General features: G+C 38.7%; 2 protein-coding genes across 8 annotated transcripts; one reads left to right on the top strand and one right to left on the bottom strand.

Moving 5' to 3' along the window:
• Positions 1–59: 59 nt before the first annotated feature.
• On the top strand, positions 60–24,958 carry LOC128889648 (cytosolic carboxypeptidase-like protein 5). Of its 4 annotated transcripts, none has more exons than XM_054147428.1 (10): positions 60–211; positions 19,123–19,429; positions 19,504–19,796; positions 19,869–20,207; positions 20,293–20,712; positions 20,867–20,963; positions 21,039–21,339; positions 21,419–21,626; positions 21,706–21,867; positions 23,711–24,958. In XM_054147428.1, the coding sequence occupies exons 2-10, from the start codon at positions 19,315–19,317 to the stop codon at positions 24,446–24,448; spliced, it is 2,673 nt and encodes an 890-aa protein (XP_054003403.1). In that variant the 5' UTR covers positions 60–211; positions 19,123–19,314; the 3' UTR covers positions 24,449–24,958. The 4 variants fall into 4 exon arrangements, with proteins under 4 accessions (XP_054003403.1, XP_054003402.1, XP_054003401.1 ...); XM_054147427.1 differs by lacking the exon at positions 60–211 and adding an exon at positions 18,529–18,676; XM_054147426.1 differs by lacking the exon at positions 60–211 and having other exon boundaries at positions 18,715–19,429.
• LOC128889649 (glutamine--fructose-6-phosphate aminotransferase [isomerizing] 2-like) lies at positions 1,531–17,893 on the bottom strand. Of its 4 annotated transcripts, XM_054147430.1 has the most exons (15): positions 17,006–17,893; positions 8,998–9,105; positions 8,750–8,839; positions 8,509–8,652; positions 8,005–8,171; positions 7,718–7,859; positions 6,807–6,830; positions 6,119–6,139; positions 4,316–4,473; positions 3,954–4,193; positions 3,675–3,873; positions 3,356–3,600; positions 3,118–3,273; positions 2,858–2,986; positions 1,531–2,681 (listed from the first exon to the last, which is right to left on the bottom strand). In XM_054147430.1, the coding sequence occupies exons 1-15, from the start codon at positions 17,010–17,012 to the stop codon at positions 2,436–2,438; spliced, it is 2,076 nt and encodes a 691-aa protein (XP_054003405.1). In that variant the 5' UTR covers positions 17,013–17,893; the 3' UTR covers positions 1,531–2,435. The 4 variants fall into 4 exon arrangements, with proteins under 4 accessions (XP_054003405.1, XP_054003406.1, XP_054003407.1 ...); XM_054147431.1 differs by lacking the exon at positions 6,119–6,139 and having other exon boundaries at positions 17,006–17,891; XM_054147432.1 differs by lacking the exons at positions 6,119–6,139; positions 6,807–6,830 and having other exon boundaries at positions 17,006–17,888.

Genomic DNA, 24,958 nt, shown 5'->3' with positions numbered 1-24,958 from the left:
TGCGCCGCCCTACGGAGGGTGTTCGCCCGCTGCTCTTACACATTTTAGGGCTTGTTTAGACGAGTCAGATATTCAATCGTAAACTACGAAATTTTCGTTGGAGGCTCTTTTACTTTTGCATTTATTAGGGAAGAAGGATTTCAAGAAAGTTTTCTTTACCGAATCAACCCTTTTGGTGGCTATCTGAATTATTCAATGAGAACGAGAAATGGTGAGTTAAGTTAACCTAACGTACTTTGATCAAGTTTGGTACAAGAATTATACAAAATTAGTTTATCGGGTGAAGGAATTAATTCTGTGCCTTTCTATCGAATCATTTATAACTCTAGGTAGAAAGTCATCATTTTTGTTATGTTAGAGTACCAACCTTTTAAACAACAATAACCCAATTAATTTTGCCTAATTGGATTAATAATTGAACCTACTTGAACTCAAGATATAAACATACACGAATGTGTACATGACGTTATACCTAGCAGGTGGCGTTAAGAAGCAGACCCCCTTTTTCTCCCTGTGGTACCCCTCAGACCTGAATCATTTCTACAATACAATCTACAAACGCAGGGGTGACGATGATGGCGCTTCGCCACCCCTTCGAACGCAGCCAACCTGCGCGAAATAACCCGGGGGGATCGAGGCAACGCATTTAAATTTAGCACCTGGAATTACGCTCGATCACGCGGCTAAACTTTTCAAAGATCACGCTTCAGAGTGCAATTTTCCTTTCCCTTCTATTGCTTGGTCTTTTTTTATCGGCCTTACTTTTGCTTTACTCTCTTTTCTTATTTTTGGATGAATTATCAAGAGGACGTGGAAATTCTTTTCTTGAACTTGACACAAGTGGTCTTTGTCCACAGATAATTATCTTTAGATGTATGAAAAGGAGAAGAGAAGGTGGAGAGAGAGACGGGAGAAGGGTAATATGTCTTGAGACTGTTTGTAGGTTCGTTAGTAAGACGTGTGTGTATAGGAATCAAAGCTAGTCGTGTACTTGTAAGAAAGGTATCGGAGTTGCTGCCTCGCGACCTCGACCACTGAAAGGAGTCGCAGATCGTCCCTGGTTAGATGGGATACCGTGTACTAACTCGATTCCGCATGTCCGACATAAACACGAGATTTACTACTGGCGCATACGCCGAGCGGAGCTTCGGTATCACTTCGATCGGCTTTCTGGCTCGCGTCCAATTAGAACGATACACTGAGCATAGATCTCGAGAAATTAAAAGGCGAACAGTGTATGAGCGATGAGTGCGAGTTTACTGGGTCTATTTCAACCTATAGCAACTATAGCAAACATACCAGGCTTTTATATTATTTTGTCATTAATTTTCAAAATTAAGAGAGGTCAGGAATACATCAATATTTTTCTTTCTATAAATCGTGGTTCCTGCAACACATTGATTAAATTGTGCAAACGTTGTACGTATGTATATCTCTTCTTGGATCACATTAGTCTACTGCAGAATAAACAAAAAAGCGTTTTTAGGTGTAAGAAGCAGAGATAGGGTGTATCACTTGACGAATTCCAAATTTTCCTTTATAAGTTCGTGTTTATATAATCTTGAAATTTGAACATGTTTATACCGTATCGGTAACAATATTAGCTTATCTCGTAGTACAACTGTTTCTCGTAACAAAGTAAAAGGAAAGTATCAAATTTCGGTTGTTTCTCTAAAATACTGTACAAAATACAAGTTTTCAAAAGCATAGAATCGTTACTTCATAAAAGTAAAAGGATGACGTTCACCCATAGAAATAAACCATCGTTCTCGATTACTAATTCTCCGTTCGATCTATGATATACACACATTCGCATGCGCACACACACTTGCACATACACTCTCTATAATAATGTAAATCTCATAATTGCGTTATCGACAGCTTCGTAAAGTAGAATCACGTTTGTAATTTGAAAAGCGTCGCATCACCAGTCCCGTTTTTTTTTAATTAATACGAATATGAACAACCGTTAAATGCATTGGAATCATTCGTTGGGAAATCTTTTATTCTCTCCGAGCAAGGTACGTCTTCGTTGCTCTCTAACGGAATACTAATCCCTTATCGTAAAACTAAATATAAATGCTAAAAATGGTGCAAAGTATTAACTCTAAGAACTGCGTAATACACGTACGAACATAAGGAACATTCGTTTCGAATCACGTTCGTACTCTAATACAGATACGAGTCTATAATTGCTAAGTACTTTGAAACGCATTTGTCGATGATAAGTTTCACGAATTCACCGTCATCGCGAGAACATCATGACGTATTTTTTAATTCGTCCCCTTTCTTTTTCAATCTCTCACTCTCTCCCTTTCACTCTCTTTATTGCTCTCTGAGTTTTTAATGAAGTCTACGATATCACGTAAAACAACTGAACACACTGAATATGCTGTGCTCGAAATAAATCATCGACGTTCCGTGTCGATAAGACTTTACTCGGTCGTGACCGATTTCGCCAGATTTCTGGGACAATCAACGTTGCAACCGCGGAGAACTGCGATATGAAAAGACAACAGTTGCATGGGAATGACTGTGAGAACTCCTTGTAAACAATCGACTGTCTTGGGCACCTCGAGGACCTTGTCCGCGAACGATTTGGTCTCCTCGTCACCTTCCTCGCAGATGAGGATCGGTTTGCCATCGCGCGCGGTTACCTGTTGCAACGCGTTCATGCATTTCTGAAACAAATAATTATAGCATGACGTCTGTACACGATAAACTTCTTCGTGATTGATACTATGCAATAGCTGGCATTGCAAGAGAAAAAGTTATTCTTCAAATAAATTTTTCATTATAAGGTACGAATACTTATAAGACTGACTAGCTCTGTTTAGTATCAACCATTCCAATTTACCGTGTAAACAGGATCCCTCATAACGATCATTATCACGGGCATGGAGTCGTCGACGAGTGCCAACGGGCCGTGTTTTAATTCGCCAGCCATGATGCCTTCGCTATGCATGTAGGTCAACTCTTTAACTTTCTGCAAAGAAACAGACGAACAACGGACTAAATTAATAAGCCACGTCACGTTTGAGATGATTCGAAACGTTACGCCAGTGCGAGAGAGTGGCTAGAACGGTATCAACGATTCTTGAATCGCTGGCAACTTACCAGAGCGCCTTCCATACATGTGGCGAAGTTGTATCCTCTGCCCATAATCAATAGAGACTTATGTTGGAACAGAGACTTGGCCAGTTCTTTCACTTTGTTGTCGAGCTGCAAAACCTGACGGATCAGATTGTCCAAGTTCTTCAATCCTTCGATGATCTGTTGAAAAGAGGACTTGCGTTATCATTCTTATTCCAATCTTAGTTTTTGTCAAAGCGATTGAGAGGGGCGATGAGAATACCTGCTGGCGTCTGGTGCCAAGGGAGATTCTATCCTCGCTCATGACCAGAGCGAACATTACGAGAGAGATGAACTGGGAAGTGTAGGCCTTGGTACTGGCCACCCCAATCTCAGGGCCAGCGTTTATGTGAACGCCACAGTGTGACTCGCGACAGATGCTGCTGCCCACGGTGTTGGTGATCCCGACGATCAGGGCTCCGCGACCTTTGCAGTAGCGCAGGGCCATCAGCGTGTCTGCTGTCTCGCCTGTCAAGTGAATTTAATAATACAGTTTAGGTAAGGTACAGTAAGGAATAATTTCTCTTGCCTTTTGAACTTACCTGACTGTGAGATGAAGAAACACACGTCATCCCTGAATACTGGAGTATTTCTGTCCAAGAAATCAGACGCCAACTCGACCATAACTGGCAGCTCGGTGAGTTCTTCCAAGAGCTGCCTGGTGGCGATGGCGGAATGATAACTCGTCCCACAGCCGATGAGCATCAGACGTCTGCACCTTTTGATCTCGGGAATGTAGTCCTGATAACAGACAGAACAGAACAGTCTATTAGACTGATTCATCTAAATAAATGAGGATGGCCAAACTGATTGAGACTTGCCTTGATGCCTCCCAAGGTGACAGAGTTGTCCTGGAAGTTCAAACGCCCTCTCATCGTGTTTACTACTGACTCAGGCTGTTCGAAGATTTCTTTCTGCATAAAGTACTCGTAGTTGCCCTTCATGATCTGTTGGATCTCGATCTTCAGGGTGGTAATCTCCCTAGCATGGGGATCATCCATGCATCGACGAAGACGGTGGATACTGAGAGCACCATCTTTGACTGCAGCCACATCGTCATCCTGAAATCGAAGGATATCGTTGATGAATATGCATTCTGAGCATTAATAGCAATTGCAGTTACTGAGAATAGTTCTCTAACATTTTGTTCTTCTAAATTAAAAATTGAGTAAAAGAGTCTTACCTCCAAAAATATAACGCGATTCGTGTGCTCGATGACAGCGCTAGCGTCAGAAGCGAAGAAGTACTCGACTTCTTTGTCCTCCAGGGGTTGAAACTCGGATGTGCTATCGCTGCGAGGCATCACCGGAAGTTCAGCGGTGCGACCGTGTGGACGATGGTCTGCCAAAAATGATAAATTAATTCTCTGGCTCTATCGAAGAGCGTACATCGAATATATCTATACTTTGCAGCAGTGGTCGATAACCTGTGACCCTTGGATGAAGCCAATACGCGAATTAAACGTTTCGCTATCGTTTCCAGCTTGAAAATAAATTTTCCAACAGTTGTTCGACAGTTGTCGACCGTTGCCTCGTAGCATAGATATATTACAAACTCGTAGATTCGATAAGATGCACACCAAGCGCAGTTTTCACCAAATTATTCAATACTTTCATTCACTGGACTCGATTCGAAAGATTTCGAAGTTGAATGGGAAAATACAAATTGGGGAATGATGATTTCGCAGTCTGAAAACAATTATTTATTTCAAGCTTCGATCTTCTGTTCGAGAATCAACATTGAAACGTTTCCATTGATGGGTTCCAAAGATCGGAAGCAGAGAGTGGAAGCTTGGAAGAATAGCTTGTAGGAGACTGACAAATCGTCAACCATAAATTCGTATACATACAAACTTGTGTCCGAGTAAAAAATACAAACTTATGTACAAAACTGTAGGCTCGTTGGATAAGAGGTATGGCCAATGCACCAAAAGGGTACGAAGAAGATGAAACGATATTCATCGCTTCGTGTCGTGTCTTTTTTTTTTCAGTATTTACAAGCCCCGCACCAAATTAGCTAAAGAACGTGATAAGTAATGTTCGTAGGTACGCTCGCGTTAAATAATAGCTAAATGATTAATCAATGTCTGTTGCACCAGAGGGACTGCATCGAAAGACGACGTTACATAAGTTAAACATTCGTGTAATGACGGCAAACGAGAGCGGCGTATAAATTAAATGGCCGTGATGACAATAGTAGACAAAGCGATCAGGAGGTACGATTGTTAACGAGTATAATGAGGTCTTATTGAAAATAGGCGGTCGACGTTAAGAACAGCCTCGACGCTATCGCGAGTAACCTCTCTAAAGAAGAACCATTCGAGGGAAAATCTTTGTTACTGTGTCCTTTGGTTACTTCGTATAGCAAAAATCGAAAATTCAATGTTTTACTTGTCCTTTAGACCTTGATATGGTCCAAAAGAAAAGACAATTCTAAATGATGGTACATGCACATATACTCCAAATTTCATTTTTATATAATGAACGGTAATTGCGAATGGCAGTATAAACATAGTCCAAAAAATATTAATCAAAAGAACCTATCCAATCATACATCCTATCATTAAAAGTTGATGTTTCTGTTCACTTCTTGTGCACCTCGACAAGGTTCCTTCCTAAAACCCAATTGACGTCAAATTTTCATTCTGTACCTTCACGAAGAAAGCTGAATGACGTCCAAATGAAGGAACACCTGTTTGAAAAAGAAAAGGAAAGAAAAACTGTTTCTGAGTGGTGTGTTAGAGATTATGCCCTGTGCCATCCTGGAACGTGTGCCCTCACGCTGAAAAGAGAACGCATCTTGTATACGTACTGAAAGCGTGGCAATAGACCAGACACGTGCTCTTCTTAAAAACCACCCATGTGACGGTGCGATCCAACCCCAAGCGATCAGTGTGTAAAATTGAAAAACGAAACAGGCGGATAAGCGTGAAACTCCATGCGCGGAACGCAAGCGAAAGGAAACGTATACGAATGTAAAGTATTACCTTTAGTCGGTGCTTCACCTTCTGCTCAAATTTGGATGCGAAGGGTGGGAGAGACGAGAAAGAAAACAAAATAATTAGCAAAACAAGTAACGCAAATGACGACGGCGATACAAATTCCAAAGTGTTTGGGAAAAGATGCTTTCCATTCGGTCTCACGATTTTTACTAGATGGCGAGAAAACATCTTTTCGCAAATCGGTGTACACGATAACAATCACAAAGCTACGAACGCGATAAATTTTAGTCGGAGATTGGAAAGCGAGACGACTGAATTTTAATAATCTGTCGTGATTCGAAGCGATTGTATAGATAATTAAGATTGTTACGGTACATATTTTCGTGACAATGTAAATATTCACGTGAATCCAATTGAGTCGACTAGAGAAAGCCAATGTTATTTTGTTATTTTGTTACTTGAAGTAGAAGACAATAATTTAGTTGCCAGACTTGGACATATATGTTTTACCGATAAATAAAATCGTAGCGAACAAAAAAATGATTTACATAAAACGCACATCAGAAGTACAAAGCGAAATTGGTTTGCATGCGTTTTAGGAATGCTGGACCTTCCGTCAAACCACTGAAAGTATAGTTTACTTTGGTAACGAAAATGTTTGATAATAAAGCGAATTGCTTGAACGAAAGGTCCAGTGTCGAGAAGACAGATAAGTGTAGAGTACTGTATATACCTTTGTTTACACGTGGAAGTTCATCTGTCGAGACGAAAAGTCGAAGAAGAACATAACCGGTAGGTGATCATGCAAAAGAAATATCATGTAGTATCTATCTTAAACTGAATCGCCAAGGAAAATTACATGCAGCAATTCATTGTTAACATTTGAAGAAATAGATAACAGATAAAACTTAAATTAAGGAATATGACGACACTATTTTACATTTAATAATATACGTGCTACCTGTACTGACAACGTGCTGGGAATCACAAAATAAATTATTCATTTTTTTTTAAGGATAAACATTAGTCACTCTATTGAAACAGTTACGGGACAAAGTATAGTACGCAACTCTCGGAAAATACACTTCTGGCGTAAACAAGATACTTGGTGTAGTAGTACCATTTTGTTAATTACTTTAACTTAATTTACAGGAATTTCTTACGTTTAGGCCCAATTCACTATCAGAACACCGTAGAACACAGGATAGGAATGTAACATGTTACTTTAAAAATAATCACAAAACATAAACTATTCTATAATTAGCTACAACTCAAGATTGCGGTAGAGACGCATGCTAGTTAATCGTTCGCAATTAATTCTCGCCATTGACACATGGAAAACCATAAGTACTGTTGCGCATTCCTGCCAAATTGCCATACCAACCTCCTTGGAAGGAGAAATGGGGTATCATCTATCGACCATGTGTCATAATTGCTATGCCTTTGCCCTTTAAAGAAGTGTAGAAGCGATACCCTTGGTAGCATTATTAATCTCAGCCCTGGACAGTCAGAGTGACCGGAAATAGCCTTGTGATCTCTCCGAAAGTTCACCAATTTATACCTTTCTCCGCCACTCGTTAATTGGCGCTATCGAAACTGGCGTCGACGAACTATTGAACTACTGAACTGAATTGAACGACGTACCTTTGCCATATAGGATGGGAACGTGATCGGTGGCCAGTCTAGTTTTCGTTTTAATACCGACGAGCAGAGGCGATCCTCGTCGCGTCGCCACGCACTCGCCTGGGAAGTACTTGCTCTTGAAGCAGAGAGCAAATGCGCCTTCCTATAAAATAAAATTAAACGTGCCTAACACCAGACGCATAGACACATAGACTCGTCTAACATCTTGCGTTCGACCCGCCCCCCTCGCCCCATTCCGCCACGTTGTATTCTTGTTCAACGGCATTGTTATTCAAAGTAACGCTCACCAATTGTTGGACCACTTGCTCGACGAGCTCGCGGAACGAGTAACCCGGATGTTGGACCCAGAGATGGTGAATGAGTTTCGCAATGACTTCCGTGTCGGTGTCGCTTTCGAAGACGTGCCCCCGATGCTGCAGCAGCGTCTTCACTTCCTTGTAGTTGGTCACGATACCTTAACAGAGAATCCGGCATCAGAGGAACGATTATGTGGTCGCGCAGTTGCGATATTCGTCGTCGATTAGCGATGAGGACTAATGGCTCGTTAACAACGATACCTAAGCGTTGCGTTGAGCTATCGACAGGTGTTGAAATAATTTGTCACGAGTGTTAGTAAGATGTAGTTGTTGGTATTTCTTTTAATGTGAATTCGATTGGAGCAGTGAGTTGAGACATTAACGGACTAATGATGGTAGGGAGGCTGCTATCGGAATCGCATATAGAGACTTTGAATATTTAGTTTCGAGTTGAGAAAGGATGAAAATACATCCAAGTCCCGTGGCTATTCTCACCATTGTGCACCACCAGAAACGCGTGCTCCTTGTCTGACCGCTGAGGGTGGGAATTCACTTCCGAGGGCACACCGTGAGTCGCCCAGCGCGTGTGCGCGATGCCTACGTGGCTCAATGTCTTCGCTTCGAAGTCGAGTTCGGTATCTGGAACCAGAATTAATATACTATGGTAACAAGGACCGTTGAAATTGATATTGAAATTATATTATGTATTATAAAAATTATTAAATTGTACGCTTACGCTGAAAGATTTCTTCCTCGAGAGCCTTGACTTTTCCCTGCTTCTTAATAATCGCGATATCCTTGCCATCGGCGCTATCAAGGGCGACACCTGAAACCAAATGAAGCGCCTAAGAAATGCTGGTCGCGTTCGCCATGTTTTTCCCCCCTTTTTTGACAGCCAGATAATTGCGAAAAACATCACAGGTGTTTTTTTTTTTTTTTTTTTTTTTTGTCAAAGATAAAGGAAAGATTTCATCTGGTACTCACCTGCCGAATCGTAGCCTCGATACTCCAATCTCTTCAACCCGCCAACCAAGAGCTCCAGAATCTCCTTCCTGGTCTTTGGCGTCAGGTAATTCAGATATGCGAAAATTCCTGTAAAACAGAGAATAATTCGCCTTGAGTATACACAGATTGCTCGGAACTTAAATGCTAGAATTGCTCGGAGGTTTCTTGATACCTCCGTCCATCTTTCTAGTCTAGTCTACGTTGTGCTTAATGATATAATAATTCGAGAGTGATAAATGCACTTTTCGGTCGGAGTTGTGAATGTCAACTAATTCTTCCAAAGATATGGTTAGACGTAGACGTTAATATTTTGTCATTGGTAGAATGGAATGTCAGGAATCTGTGTTGTTATTGGTCGATATTTCGTAGGTGGTGCACCGAGGAAACGAGTGGAGGTGGTAGAAAGTCTCTGACTTCTAGACCTGGAAAATGTCTTAAGTGAAAGCTGAACATGGACTATTGTCTCTTGTTTCCTCGGAGACAACCAAATATTGAAATCGAAAATATTAAAATAGAAAGAATGTTTAATTTAAAGTGGCCAATGCCTTTGCATTCGAAGATGATCAATCTACATCAGGCATAATATATTCCAGTGGAAGTATAATAGATCTCCTGCTGCTTAAGAATAAATCAAGCCATCGATCATTCCTACTGGTTTTTTCTAGCGATCGAGCAAGGTGAAAGAAAACGACAGACCTTCGGTAGATTAACCGATACGATATTTTTCTGTTTCTCAGCGACTTTTTCCTCGCGCTAGAAGGTCGACGTTGAAACGTGGAAACGATTCGATTTATCGACAAGCCGCTCTGTTCTTTTTCACCCCTGACCGACACAACGCAATGCATATTCGATGAACCTCCTACATATGTATCGTGGATCGAATTCAGCTGCTCATCCCTTCAATAAATTTCTATGATCTCGAATGAATTTATTAACTCTCGTTTTTAGCGTATTTAAATTTGGTGGATTGGTAGTAGTACAATTTGAGAATCTATTGAATTCAGCCAGGGGAAACCTTCTATTAGAAATGAGGAAGTTAACCTTCACATTTTCAAAGCGTCCATAAATAAATAGTGATTGCTGTCGATTGTAAACCCCCTCGTAAAGCGCTAAAGCCCCTCGTCAATGCACTAATACACAATGTTCATTTTTGTACCCCTTCATTCCCATTTCTTTCACGTAATTAATACATAATTTATTACATAAAATGATTCCAAAAACAGGTCAGTTTACGTAATTTCGCCCCAAAGAGAAAGAGTACGTCGATACTCGTTCGAGGTCCCAGCGAGCCATTACAAAAATGCAAAAAGTCGTCGCCCGTGAGTCGAACCCACACGAATCGGCCTGGCAAGGAACAGGTAATTCGCGACACACGTGCACAGGTGAAAGGGAAAGCTTGCATGCGTGTGAATCGAACGAAATGCTCGTTAGAACACTTCGTTCCTACGCGTCCCGTGGCTGATTTTTCGTTCCAGCTGTCGATATTGTATCAATTTTCCGCGGTACAATGCAACCAATGAGCGGACCACGGCTAGAAAGGCTCGTCTAACGTTACGCGACGTATTCCGTCGCGTCGTTGCGGACACACAATCGGTGATGGTGTTTTAAGCGATGGAATTCAAGAGTATCAAGTTGGAGACGTTGTCCTCGAATCATTATTAATAGAAAGGCTGCGATTATTTCAATATGTATGACAGATTTCCGATCTGAAAAGGTGGAGATTAAATCAAAAGAAATAGCAATTAGCATTCAACACAAACGCACAGAATTAAATACTGTTAAATACGCCAACGCGATTTATCGATCGCCTAGGTCACCTTCTGTTGCAAATTTTTTTCATCCTTATCATCGCCAATGATTTTACGATCCTGTTTAATGGTTATGACGATCGAGCTAGGCTTAACTCGAATTACTCCGTTTATATCGAGGCAATGAATGTCTCATACTTCATGTTTCGTATCCAAACAATTTCGCGCTTCGAAAATAAATCTTCCACGCTTCCTATTTTCCTATGTTCGTACATTGCAACTTTATGCTTATACGGAGCGATACTGTCTGATGTAACGAGCCCTCGACAGAAGTAACTCGATCGATATGGGCAAAATTTTATTCGAACCATAAATCACGAGTACATACTGCCTATATAGAAATCTATTATTCAGATGGCATTATTCGAGTTAGCGTTTAATTTATCTGCGTGAAATAAAAGGATTTCCACAAGTTTTTTTTTATATCAAGTACGCCTGTCAGTCGTGATCAATAAATCATCTTTCACGTTTACTTTCGTGTAATTTCATACTTTATTCTTATCTAGGAAAAATATGACTCTTGTTTACTTGATACTTACTAAGTCGACGGTCGAAAAAATGTTCATTACACAAACGTTTTTCAAATGAATTTCAAAATTCGCTTTGAGTAGAATTTCTTGTTTTCTTCTAAACAGAGACTCTTCTTCTTGTGATTATGCTAGTCAAAACCAATTTAATATTTTTAGTGAATTGGGCAAACAGAATGACAGGACTAACGTTGCACGATGTGCCAAAGACACAAATAAATTATTTAAATTATGTAATACACAGGAAGCTTGCTATACTTGTCTATATTTAATTCAAAGCTCGTGGTGAACGTAAGAATTTAGCCCATCTCTGGCAGAACCTACCGCCCATCGTTGTTCCAGGGTACGAGCAGCTCGCGAAAGCCTTCCAGGTTAAAGGATACAGGACTCGCACTGTCGAAGCAACTAGCGAAAAGAATACTCACGCGTGACCACGCGTCCAACGAATGTAATTTGATTTGAGACCAGTCAACAAACGATCGAACAATCGCGTCGAGCGTAGATTCTGCTGCAATTGTTTGATAAGCGAATCATCCTCACGACGATAGAGGCATCCTGGACTTTAAACCCCTACCCAAGGGAAAGAAAAATGGGCATTAAGGGTTTAGCGAAAACAAAAAGTTCATTTCCTGCGTAGCGATAAGCTTCAACACGATAACTTATCATCGAGGCCTCCTTTAATGATTGAACGGATTTATACTTACGGAAGATTGCGCTTCGACTCGAGCGACTGATAATCGACTTGCGTTCGTACTCGAATGACCTACGATCAGCTACATAATCGTAGCGTATGCTGTTCTTGATAAGCTCATCGCTGAATGAACGTTCTGGGAAAGGTGTACTTCAATTTACGACAGTGATGTCAGAATTTATGTATTATTTACGTATGTATTCAATTTATCAGTGATAGATTTCAGGTAATCTTAAGTTTAGAGATGAGGAAAATTCTCGTTGGGATAAGGATAAAAGGTAAAGTTTCTACTCGCTACTGATTAAGTAAAGGTAAAATTTATAATTGTAGAATGAAATATTTCACGGTGAACTAGCAAACAAAATTTCCATAGAATCTTGTAAAATGATCGCGAAATAAATCAAGTAAATTGTTGATCGTAAGTAATTACTCTTTATTGACTTTTGTGATACACAGTAATGTAATGAACACATGCTAAACTTCGAGACCAGAAGAGTATCCATGTTACCAATGAAATTCATACGAACTGATTGAGATGCGTTGGGTGTCCACGAAAACCAAAGTTGAACGACTTTGCTGACGATGGACAATCTCGCCCTTCCCCGACCCACTAACCCAAAATTGTAACCTCAGAGAGGTCGAACTTTTATAAGAATACAAATGGCATTTCCTTTTCATAAAAGTGGCATCTTCTTATCCCCCACTTACGACGTCTCGCCCCCCAAGAACTCTACGGCTCCGAAAAGATGACCTTTCTGAAGAAACTTTTCAATTTTTAGAAACAACGAGGTTCCAAGTGCCATCGACTCGAAAGCCTCTAGATTAAAGAAAGTAGCGACGCACGAAGATCGATGTCGCAAGGAAGGTTGCTGAAATTCGTTCTTCGAAAGCCGTTTCGACTTCCTGCATCGACGTTCCTGTCTGTTGTTTCTCGTTAATCGAGCTAAACAGCGAAGGACGCGATTCTTCCACTTACCAATCAACGTTCAGTATGGGATATAGAAACGGTTTACATTTCAAAGTGGAGTCTGAAGATGTAAAAAGAAAGAAAATGACGAGTGGGAGGAGAATCGTCTCCAGTGAACGGGTTAAACCGAACATTCTTGCACATATCCTCGCTGCTCTTGAGATTCTGCGAACGTGGACGAAAATAGAGACGGCAAAAGGACCAGAAACAACATCGATTCCAAAACGATCCGAAAGAACGAGGCGACGATACGTGAAAGGAGTGCCAAAACTGCTGAACAAGGATTCTCAAATGAGGAATTCCTTAATGGACCATCTATATTTTTTTTTTTTCTATTGCTAACACGAGATATCAAGCCTATAAAGCCTACGAGTGAAATGTTCAATCTAAAGAGAATAAAAGATTCCAAAAAATGTGTCCCTAACGATATCTTCTCTCTCGTTTCACGAGTGGATTCCATAAATTGTCGCGCAAATTCCCCAGCCAGAACATAAACAAAAATCAGGTTCGCGCGACGAGGCCAACTCGAATTTTTCGAGGAAGGTAAAGGCAAACTAGTGTCTCTCGGAGAAAGGACTCCAAGTCCTGCATGACTCGACGCACGCATGATTGTGTCGGTGCGCGCCAGGTCTAAATGTCACGTGTAACTGTCCCGTGGCCGCTGCACCCTCTCACGTCGCCGTGGCGCGCCGCGCCGCAGCGTCAGGTTCTCCGCGAGGAAACTTTCACTCGTGGCGTCGACTCGTGTCTTCGGTCGATAGTTCGGCTCGATTAGGACGGTATTGTGTGTCTGTGCGCGTTTCAACCGTGTCCACGACGAACATACAGGGGAAAAAATGGCCAACCCCACTGGCTGCCACGTTCAGATAAACTTTCGATGAACTTTGAGAATGTTGCAGAGATCGATGAATCACACGGTTGCAACATGTTGCAGGCCTGTTAACGTTCGAGAATGTATCGTTTGGCTGTGTATGCTTACCCTAATCCGCGGAATGCTGCACTGAAAATTGAGTTTTGCAACCGCTGGAATCTAGACGTTTTTTTACGTGGACTTTATTTCGCGGTGTTGGGCTAGGCGTCAATAGAGACATTAGTTATCGATTGAGGGGCCAGCTGATCCACGAAAGAAAGGATCGAGAAACGTGGAACACAGTTTTTTGTTACATCCCTCCGTTTATGAGAAGATCGATTTCGAATAGAGTTCAAGACACGTGTGCTAGGATAGTAAGAAAACGTCCTCCAAAATGTCCTCCATATTCTTCAGTATTCTTTTGATTTTTGGAAGGATACTTGGATTTCTGTGGTATTGGCGGGGATATCGAGCGTCGTAAGGTAAACACGCGGGTTGTCGACCGACATGGTCGCGTCTTGATCATTCGAGGGAAACCTGAAGGATAGGGATAGAGGTGCACGTGTCCGGAAAACGCGTTCGTGCCTGGAATCAACTTTGGCCATCGAAACGTTGTCAAACCGCGTAACCTGGTTAAGACTGGACACCGGCAGTCTCGAATACGGCCAAGAATGGATTAACAAAGCTGAAAATCATTCATGCATAAATCAATCTTCGTTTCAACAGGTCGAATCACGGAACAATCACGAGCACATCACGGAATTAAGTGAAACAATATAATAATGAAACGTAACGTCGATAATTATTCGCTCGTAATTGAATACATGCCACAAGCTAACGGTGCACGACACAACCGCTTCATAAATATGCAACGCTCGTGCATATTTATTCGTGAAAAGTGAATTCGCGCGTGTATTCCGATAAATGACGATAGTGGATCGTTTCAAGAATTTCGACGTTTTTCTGTTCAAATTAATTCTTTCTTAAGGAAATGGGCACGTATGGAAGGGAAATGTTGATCGTCTTCGAAAAGGGGACATTTTTGTGTGATTTCTTCCTATCGATAGATAGACGCTTGTGTCAATAACCAAACTGTTCGATTGGGCAATCCAAGAGTGCTGCATGGAGCGCTCGGAACAGATCAAAAGTATAGGTACGATTTTGCTTTTTTTGAAACTTTACGCTGGCCTTTTTGTGGAATGATATATACCATGATACGAATTAAATGTTTTGCATTATCTGGCCACATTTACATAGAAAAAGTCCACTTCAGACGGAAAACAAGATAAACATGTCGCGAGAGATTCGACCGTCTTGTGCCCAGAATTTGGTCGAAATAATACAGTCAGTCCTATAAGTATTCGTACTCCATATGTTGAACGAAGAAGTTTGTCTAAATTAAATGATAGGTTTGTTGCTTTTCAATGAAAAATGTAATCAAGTTGCGACTACTTCTCGATTACACCGATTCAATCGATGTTTAGCCGTGGTGGAAAGTGTAACCAGCACGTCGAATTCCTTTTCTTCGAATCGAACACGGAGAAGTCTGCCTTTCGCCGTCGCGGGAACGATGAGAAAGAAATTAGTGACGCAAAAAGCTTTCGTAACCGAGCTTCATGGCATTTCGATGAATTTCCTTATAGAATAGTGCGTGACGAATTTTTATGGAACCTAAATCGCTTCTTCCACGACTTGAACGACGGAAATTCCAATGTCGTAAGGGTTTACAGATAGAGCAGAGCAACTGTGCAACTGGAGAATGCTATAATTAATCGCTATAAATAATTGCCAGGGGCTAGGTGTCATTGAATTTGCTGAGAATCATGAATCAACCAATAATATTTATTTTTATTGCTAAAAATATTGTGGAGTCTGTAGTTTTATTAATTTTCCATTCTTCTGACACGCTCTGCTGAATATATTTCTTTTTTTAAACGATAATTTTTGTTTACTCTGTCACGTGTATCGATAACAAAATTTACATATTCAGTTGAATAAATATAAGCAATGTTTCTCTCGTTATCTTTGCTCGAATCGACCGCCTAAATTCCTAAACGAATGATCCTAATTACAATTTCGTTTGCTTAATTAGCGTCACACGTGTATCCGTCGTCTCGCGATAAGATTAAACATTAATATTCTCACTGCTGCCACGAGTAAAACAGACGAATCGTTTAATCGTCGTTATTCCTCGACCGACTCTCATACTTTGCTATTTACCCGCCATAATTGTGATAATTACGATCCTCTGATTGTACACCAAAATTCCATACTTCAATTGTTCTAAAAGTGTTTCGACGTCATTCATTGTTCCAACATTTGTGACAAACGATATTTAGTTATCTAGTCTACAACGTTATCATTCCTCCTCCCACTCCTTCTAATCGAAACTAAAATTTGAAACTGACCTTTGACTCAATGTTATATTGCAAACATAATTTATAGTATAAATAAATATATCGTAACATTGCAAGCAAATAAGGAGAATTTTATGACAGCCACGTGAGTTTGGTCACGCTGCCTAGAGTTGACAACCTGAATGTCATTTAAAGAAGCTTACAATTGGGCCTATTGGAGTTCCAAACACACAACATAAATCTGCAACAAAATTTCACGACGAAAATAAAGATAAAATGACAGCTAAATTAAAATACACCGCATTTAAACTGTCAAGTTTAAAGAACTTAACCACTCCCCTTCCCGTTCCTCTGCATCGACGCGACGCTTCGTAATGGAGCATTCTAAACGGTGCGAAATATTCCTCGTTAAAAGAAACGCGTGCCAGCTATTAGCGCGCGTTAACAAGCCCCAATTCGCGGGCCCACGAACGCCTTGAATTTTAAGCGAGCGTTCCGTTTCCAACGTCGCACGAATTGCCACGCGACTATTAAATGTTCCAGATGTTAAATCGAACGAACGATGGGGAACGTATCGCGCCGGTAGCGCGTCAATATACATATGTATAACCACACAGAGAACGTCACGCGGCACTCGATAACCTGTCAGAGTCAGGCCTTTAACAGGAACACAAACGTACACTTTCTACTCCGAAATTTCCCACACGAAGCATCCAGCTATCACGATCATTTCCACGGGGAATAGCGTGGAACGCGTACACGTTTGGTAATGATCGTTTTTACTCACCGCACATGTTGTTTGAACGTTGAGTACTCGCCACGTAAGTAAAAAAGCGATGCGAACAGCAGGCAGAACGTCACTCAAGTTCCGTGTTGCTTCGAGCTACTCCGAAGCACAATCTGAACCTCGCGACAGCGTGCTCGTGGCCTTATGATAGGAAATCTCGCATGGGTGGAGTATGGGGACATCTGTGAGAAGCTTGCGTGTGTGCGTAGCAGAATCGAGCCGAGCCAGGGCCGAAGTAAGCCTCTGGGGGCTACGAGGGCTCCACTAGCTGCATCCAGAAGCCAATGCTTCCCAAGTTGCTTTGTGCGCGCTCAGTAAGCGGGCGAGTCTAAAATTTGTAAAGCCAATAGCTGCAGAGAGCAATGGTTCACCCGCTTACAGAGCGCTCATAAACCGGCTTAGGAAGCGGTGCACTTCTGAATGCACCCAGAAGTGCCAGGGGTGGCTCCAAATCGCGCATGTGTACTGTTCTTAGCGTCAGTAAAGTTTTAGATATTTATTTTTGTAACTTTGTTTAACTTTGAAATATATTACTAGCACCCTAATGTCTGTGTCTGTAGTCCAGGACTCCACAGAATCTGAATACGACACTGAGCCAAGCCATTGACAGTGGGCTAGATCGTATCCATGATGACACGTACTGTGTGACGAAAATCTGTAACCCTTTTCGTAGGCTTTCGCGCAGAAACACTTGGAAGAAATTTACATTTGTAAATGATGTTCAAACATCGATGAATGACTATTAAAAACGAAGTACGTCAAAATATTGACATCAAGCGTGAGCACTCCAACCTGAGTTGTGTCACTCACGATATATGCTTGAATTTACTCGAAATGACAATATTTTGTCAACTTTCGGTTTATTTTGGTTTCTTTGACGTATTCAATCCATCGTAGATAAAGTATCGTAAAGTTTGAATACTAAACACGTAGGATAGATCGTAAAGGTGCACTATGAAATGTTCGTATCGACTCCTATTGACGTAATTTTTACCCACACTCCTCTTGTTGAAGACAGAGTGCGCCACTTGTCGACGACTGTTGCATCGATAATTTAGATAGCACAGTCGATTAATTTTAGTATTTTTATTACCTTCGTTATCGGGTTTAATCAGCTTAGATACGTATGATAAAATGTAAAAGAACAATGATTTTTCGAAGGGAAATTTTTCCCTTAAAATCTCGTTCACACAATTTGCGAGTTGCTCGATTACAACCAATGGCAGACTTAGACTTATCAAGGCCCGAGAAGAATTACTTTGAAAGCATATTTTCTACTTCAAAAGTATATTTATTCTACTATTGAAAATTAATTTAAAAAAACATCGATTTAAGAGCTCTTGGGCTCTAACGCTAAAACTTCGTTAGCTTCATTGTAAGTCACCCCTGGCCATGGTGCTTGATTGGGTATTTCAATTCGCGCCTTATCATTCAACTGATCCAAATGAGTACGTAATATTCGGAGTATTGTGCCAAATTATACCGATGCTAATGATTCCCAGCAGACAACGAGCCTATATATGCACCAATTGGCACAATATTTGATTTCAAATAGTATTACATTATACCAAAGAGTGACCATACGTCGAGAGATTAAATTGTTAATTAGTATATTTTCAACACACATTCGCTGTTACTTTGAAAACATCCGATAATTTTCATATAACTCAGGTATAAATAACATTCAAAAAATATAAAAAATGTTAGTTATATAACGCGCGATGAGACAGTCAAACTTTAGTCTTCTATGAAAATGTAACATTTTCGAGAGTTGAACGAAATTTCGTGTAATCTCGAATGTCATGTAACCCATAAATGTAATAACTATTAATATTACACTAAAAATACATTCGAGGAAAGATTAAATTAACAAACAGTGGCACTGGTCGTTCTGTCACAATTAGTGATCGGGTCAGGTACACAAAAAGCTATGGTGAACTCCCAACATGTTTGCATCAGCTGTAACAATGGTGCTAGTGAAAATATTGGGCGAACATAATTCCGCGTATATTAATCAAGCATAAATACGCGTCAAAAAACGCTCGTTTTGATTCTGAAGTGCACTAATTATTTCGTAATATAAAGTACAGGCTAACAAGAAATCATCTCGATTTCAGAGTAACTGTCAAACATGACCTTTTTAATATGAAAGTAATGCTGCAAACGGAGAAAATTCAGCTCAACATCGGAGAAAGTGAAAATACAAATAATACCAATTTTTATACTTTCAAAAGTATCATGTTTTTCGCGTACGCGTAAAACATTTCTTACGAGTATTTTACACCCGATCTTGTGACCTTTGACACAGCATGGCAAACACAGCCGACTCTTTCACTTCTGGGGGCTTTGTATTTTACGATAATTTTGATTCGGCCAATTTAGCCAGAGTTGAACTGGTAAAAGTGCCAGAGACATCTGAAAAAGGTATCGTATTTATGCCTTGACCTATATTTTTCATCGAATACATCAGTGCAAGTTGAATATTTGATTGTCCTTAGATGGGAACGAAGCAGAAAGTAAATCGTGCAAAAGCTCATCCTTGGAAGACACAACAGATTATGAGTTCAACTTATGGACAAAACACGATTGTCATGGGACCCCATTTCAGAACAACAATAGAACATGGTTTTACTTTGGTGTTAAAGCTTGTGCTCCAGGAGTTTGTGTCAAATTTAATATAGTCAACTTAAATAAACAAGTTAAAATGTTTAGCCAAGGAATGTGTCCAGTTTTTAAAATTGTACCTGGTCACATGCATTGGGAACGGATTCGTGACAGACCTACATATTCTGTAACTATTTTTTATAATTTAATAGTACATTTTTTTCATACTTTCAAAATATAAAAATTTGAAATATTTCAGCTGGATCAGAAAGGCAGTGATTTCACGCTATCTTTCCTTTACTTTACTCCTGAAAATTGTAAAGCCATTACATATTTTGCGTTTACTTATCCTTTTTCTTATACCGATCTACAAAACTATTTAAAAAGAGTCGATACAAGAATAGCAAAGAGAACTATAACATGTGTAGATGATGTTTATTATCATCGAGAATGTGCAATAAAGTCTCTAGAAGGACGAAGAATGGATATTGTAACGATAAGTTCATTTCACAACATATCAACGGAGAGAGAAGACAGACTGAACAATATGTTTCCTGAAAAAAATGAGGAGAGACCTTTTAAATTTTGGAATAAAAAAGTATATAGCTGTTTAATTTCAAATTTTCTGTAAAAATTAAATTGCTAATATTATTTTGATATGCAAATAAAGATATATTTTCCAGGTCATTTTTATTAGTGCCAGGGTCCATCCAGGAGAAACACCATCTAGCTTTGTTTTCAATGGCTTCCTTAACTTCCTTCTAAATCGTGATGACCAGATCGCAACAAATCTCCGTCGCCTATATGTGTTCAAGCTGATACCAATGCTCAACCCTGATGGTGTGGCCAGGGGTCACTATCGAATGGATACTAGAGGAGTTAATCTTAATAGAGTCTACCTTAATCCTTCCATAAAAGATCATCCAACGATATATGCTGCAAGAAATTTGATAAGATATTATCATCACACGTATGAACTACCTAAAGAGGATGAAGTTCCAAGTGTTAATTATGAAAATGGAGAAAACACGTTGGCTATTATCGATTCCTCTTGTACAATCGCTAATATTGTACGCGATACAACAACACGATTGCTTCAACAGGTAATTGAGGAAAAATAAATTTTCATAGTTCTATTTTATACATGTTGTTCAGATTTGTGTGTAAAATTTGCAAGCAAACATTAACATATACTAACATGTTGTCCTAACATAATAAATTAGGGAAATCCATACTAACCAGTAATTCTAACAATAGGTAACACTTATGACATTAGATGAAAAACATAAAGATCAACCAGAAATTTTTCAGGAATGCGCATTACTCAAAAGCAACTTGGATGACATGCCTCAGGGTATGATATTTTGAATTGTATTATTCGACATGATCACCAAAATTCTTTTATTTATTTATGCAACATTATGTGAAGGTGGTGGAGAAGGACTGTGTAATAATACAGAAGAAAGCGATAATTCTGTAGAACTAAAATCTGATAAAAACACTTATACAGCTGTTGGCATAGGACAGTCACCTAAAGAAGACTCTGGATTATATTTATATATCGATCTTCACGGCCACGCTTCAAAGAAGGGAGTTTTTATGTATGGCAATTACTTCGAAAATCCAGAAGATACGATAACGTGTATGCTTCTACCAAAATTAATGTCAATTAACAATCCAAATTTTCATTTTACCTCGTGTAATTTTACGGAAAGAAACATGTATATTATGTAAGTTTACAAAAAAAAAATATTAATAAAAATAGGTATTAGAATTTTTACATTTTACACAATGAATTTATTTGTGCAGAGACAAAAGAGATGGTATGTCCAGGGAAGGATCAGGACGTGTAGCTGTATATAAATTAACTGGTCTTATACATAGTTACACACTCGAATGTAATTACAATTCTGGACGTTTGGTAAATACAATGCCTGCAAGGATTCGCGATGGTATTAGCAAAACCATGCCTCCTATATTCGTTCCACCGAAATATACACCAGCAGTTTTCGAAGCGGTGAAACACTTAACAATTTTTATGTCTCGATTATTATTTTATATCATATAAATAATTACGTATTTAACTGTACTTGCAGGTTGGAGCAGCGTTAGGCCCCTCAATTCTTGACCTTACAAATAACAATCCTAATAGTCGACTGCCAAATAGTCAGTATCGTTCTTTAAGGGGTGTAAAATCTTATTTAAAATTAGCATACGTGAACAATCTCTCAACGCCATTCAGCAAGTCTCTACATAAGGTAAATTTTGATGTCAATTCTGAGAGTGAAGTTTCGGCCGTTGACATAAGGCAGTGTGTACTCTCTTAATTTATAAAACCACTAAATTATTATGCTTTCGTCTATTAATTACCAAGACACATTAGTGCCTAAGTAGATTGCACTTTATCTTGCCAATTAAAAATGTGGGAGAGAGATTTATATACATATAAATTGTATATTACTTTCTTTAGCTTCATTAAATTGTAAATTGATTCTTGAAAGAAAGATATATTCTTTTACCAAATTCTATTGTAAATGAAAAATTTTTGTACCAATGATTCTATGATTCTTATAGGTTATGATTACTTTTATACATATTTGTTACTATTATTATATATGTATCTATTATTGACCTTGTGAAATTTTTATTATGCTGTACTAATGGGTCTTCCATCTAATATATATGTATGCATGACAATAATATTTGGTATACTTTCGTATAAAGGTTTACAAGAAAACTGTTTATCATCTCGCTTTTTCATAGATTTAGTATATAGACGATTTAATCGTAATTACAAAGTGTATATAAAATGCAAAATACATGGCTTGTTATAATAACAAAGATATAATATGTCTGCAACATTTTATTGCATAATTTTTTTTACAATGCAATCATGTTAAACGAGTTATAAAGACTGTAAAATTTTATCTATCTAATCATTTTAGATTAGAGTTAATTATGTTAATACTTATACTTGTAGCTAATAATACATCTTTACTGTTGTCTATTTACTGTTTCTTAATCAGTTTTTAATGCATTACAAATCTGATGACAGTAGACAAGTGCACTTAAAGTAGTATTACCATGCACTTAAAAATTATTTCACGGTTGTGAGTGACAGTGAGGAATACACAGGTGTGTAATTAATAATGTCTTTCTCTAGCGAAAAGCAAAAAATAGTGGTTTAGACGATTAAACCATTAATCTCTGGGTGATGGAGTCTATTCACGAAAGATGTGCAGATTTCTAAATCAGAGTTCATTGTTGAAGTTTCTAGAAATTTTATTCTAATTTGTCATGAAGTGAACAAATGACAATATTTATGGGTTCTTCAAATTGATCACTTAATGTTTATAAAAGTCTGACTGGTGAAATCAAGTATTCTACATACTTTTTAACTATTTAAAAGAAGTATTCTATCTGTCTGTTACATAAATAAATATGAATGTATGTTGGATTGTTATATAGGACTGTTATTATTGCAAAGCATAATGAGTACTGCAATCGTCAGGTGAAAAATATAACCTCTAAATAATACAATATTTATTGTCATGCTCTTCATTATTTATATGTAAATGTTGTTATTAATTGAAAGTATTATGTATAAATTCATGTATACAAATTTTACATTGTATCCTATTATAACACGCAAATGGATACACATACACACATATACACGTACACGTCCCGTTTTAATAAATGTACAGTATTTTTAGTGATAATTTCTTTACGTCCTTTTTATTTTATTCCTGTGAATCCTTGGTCCCAGTGTCGCATCAAATTATAATACAGTCCATGTATTTCTATCATATTAAACATAATTCTTTCAAAGAAATATCGATGTGTATATTAGGTTTAAGTAGAAATTGAAACGTTTTTTGTATCGAACATTATGGACGAAAATTCCAAGTACGAAATTACGAGAAACTAAGAAGAAATTAATCTCTCTCTCACAAACTGCACCTGCATTGACGATGAATTAATGAATATGTACTGAGTAATGTGAATGTAGAATGTTTGCTACGATCTGCTTGTTTTCTCGCCTGACAGTAATGTTATTGTGAACGAAAATCTAATCGAAAACCGCGCTTTTATTCACAGGATGCTAACGATATCGTGTCTCAAGATTTGTACAAATTAAAAGGGATTAGACCTCAAATAAGCGATTCCTCGATTGGTCCAAAGAAGTCGATGAAGAGCGAAACGAATCTCGTTAAAAAATCGTCTATGATTCGTCGCAGCACGTCTCTTTACACAGCAGTGAAACGAATAAAAAGTAACAAGAAACCTCGACAAACTATAACTCGTAGACCGTTAAAGAATCAGTGCGTTAACAACATCGAAAATAATTCCAAAATTCCCGCAATTAGATCAGAGGGCGTTGTAAAAGCTTTTCTAAAGACTACAGAGAATCGTTTGAAAACGTCTAGCTTCGGGTGCATTAACGATCCCGTGGGATCGCAAATGAGAGAGTCTAGAGAATATCAGGCCAAGAAACCAATGACAACAAACAAAATATCAAAAGTGGCGTTGAGTTACGAAGAAACAGCAATCGTGAAACAAGGAGCGAAGAGATTGAAAATAGTTTCTACGAGAGTGAACAAAGCCCGCCCGGAAGTAGGAGAATCGTCCAACGTACAGGAAACGTCCAAGTTGCCGACAAAATTATTTTTGTGCAATAAGCAAACCGCAAAAGGAACTTCTAGAACGATTAAAAAACAGTGCCGTAACTTAGAACAAACTAAAGCAAAGTCTTCCATATCCAAAGATAGGAGTATGAACACCATAGTAGTAGAAAACTTGATAAACGACGAGCAAACTAATGAAATTTTAGACTAAATTAGCCCATCAAGTGTATCGCCGTAGAAGAGCAACGCATTAGCGATCGGTTATAGCTTTACAATACTTTTAGATAAATAATTTACATATTAAAAATTATGTACCTACGCAGAGCGCGAAAATTGTGATCAAATATTTAGAACATGTGAAAAGAAATATTGAGTAGCGTATGCTGCACTGTTAAAAACATATTTGTTTCTTTATTTAAAAGTATTAACTTTATGTTGGATGATTAGAACATTTCATGCCAAAAGCATGTTAATGTTGCGTTGTAATATTAGTATTAATTTCGCATATTTCGTACTAAATTCGCTGTATCTATATTCATATTATATTACATTATACATGTATTAAATATGGCATACACGTGTAAATTTTAGTGTATATTGTTTATGTAAAACAAAAAACAAACAAACTGAATAGTAATATATAATACTGAAAATAAATCGTTGAATTGTTACCATTACAATTTTTACAGCTAAATATAATCAAGGACTCTTACATTTAAAA

The sequence above is a fragment of the Hylaeus anthracinus genome, unplaced genomic scaffold, assembly GCF_026225885.1.
Source record: "Hylaeus anthracinus isolate JK02 unplaced genomic scaffold, UHH_iyHylAnth1.0_haploid 11997, whole genome shotgun sequence".
NCBI lineage: Eukaryota > Metazoa > Arthropoda > Insecta > Hymenoptera > Colletidae > Hylaeus > Hylaeus anthracinus.
This window is presented reverse-complemented; position numbering and strand designations above follow the sequence as displayed.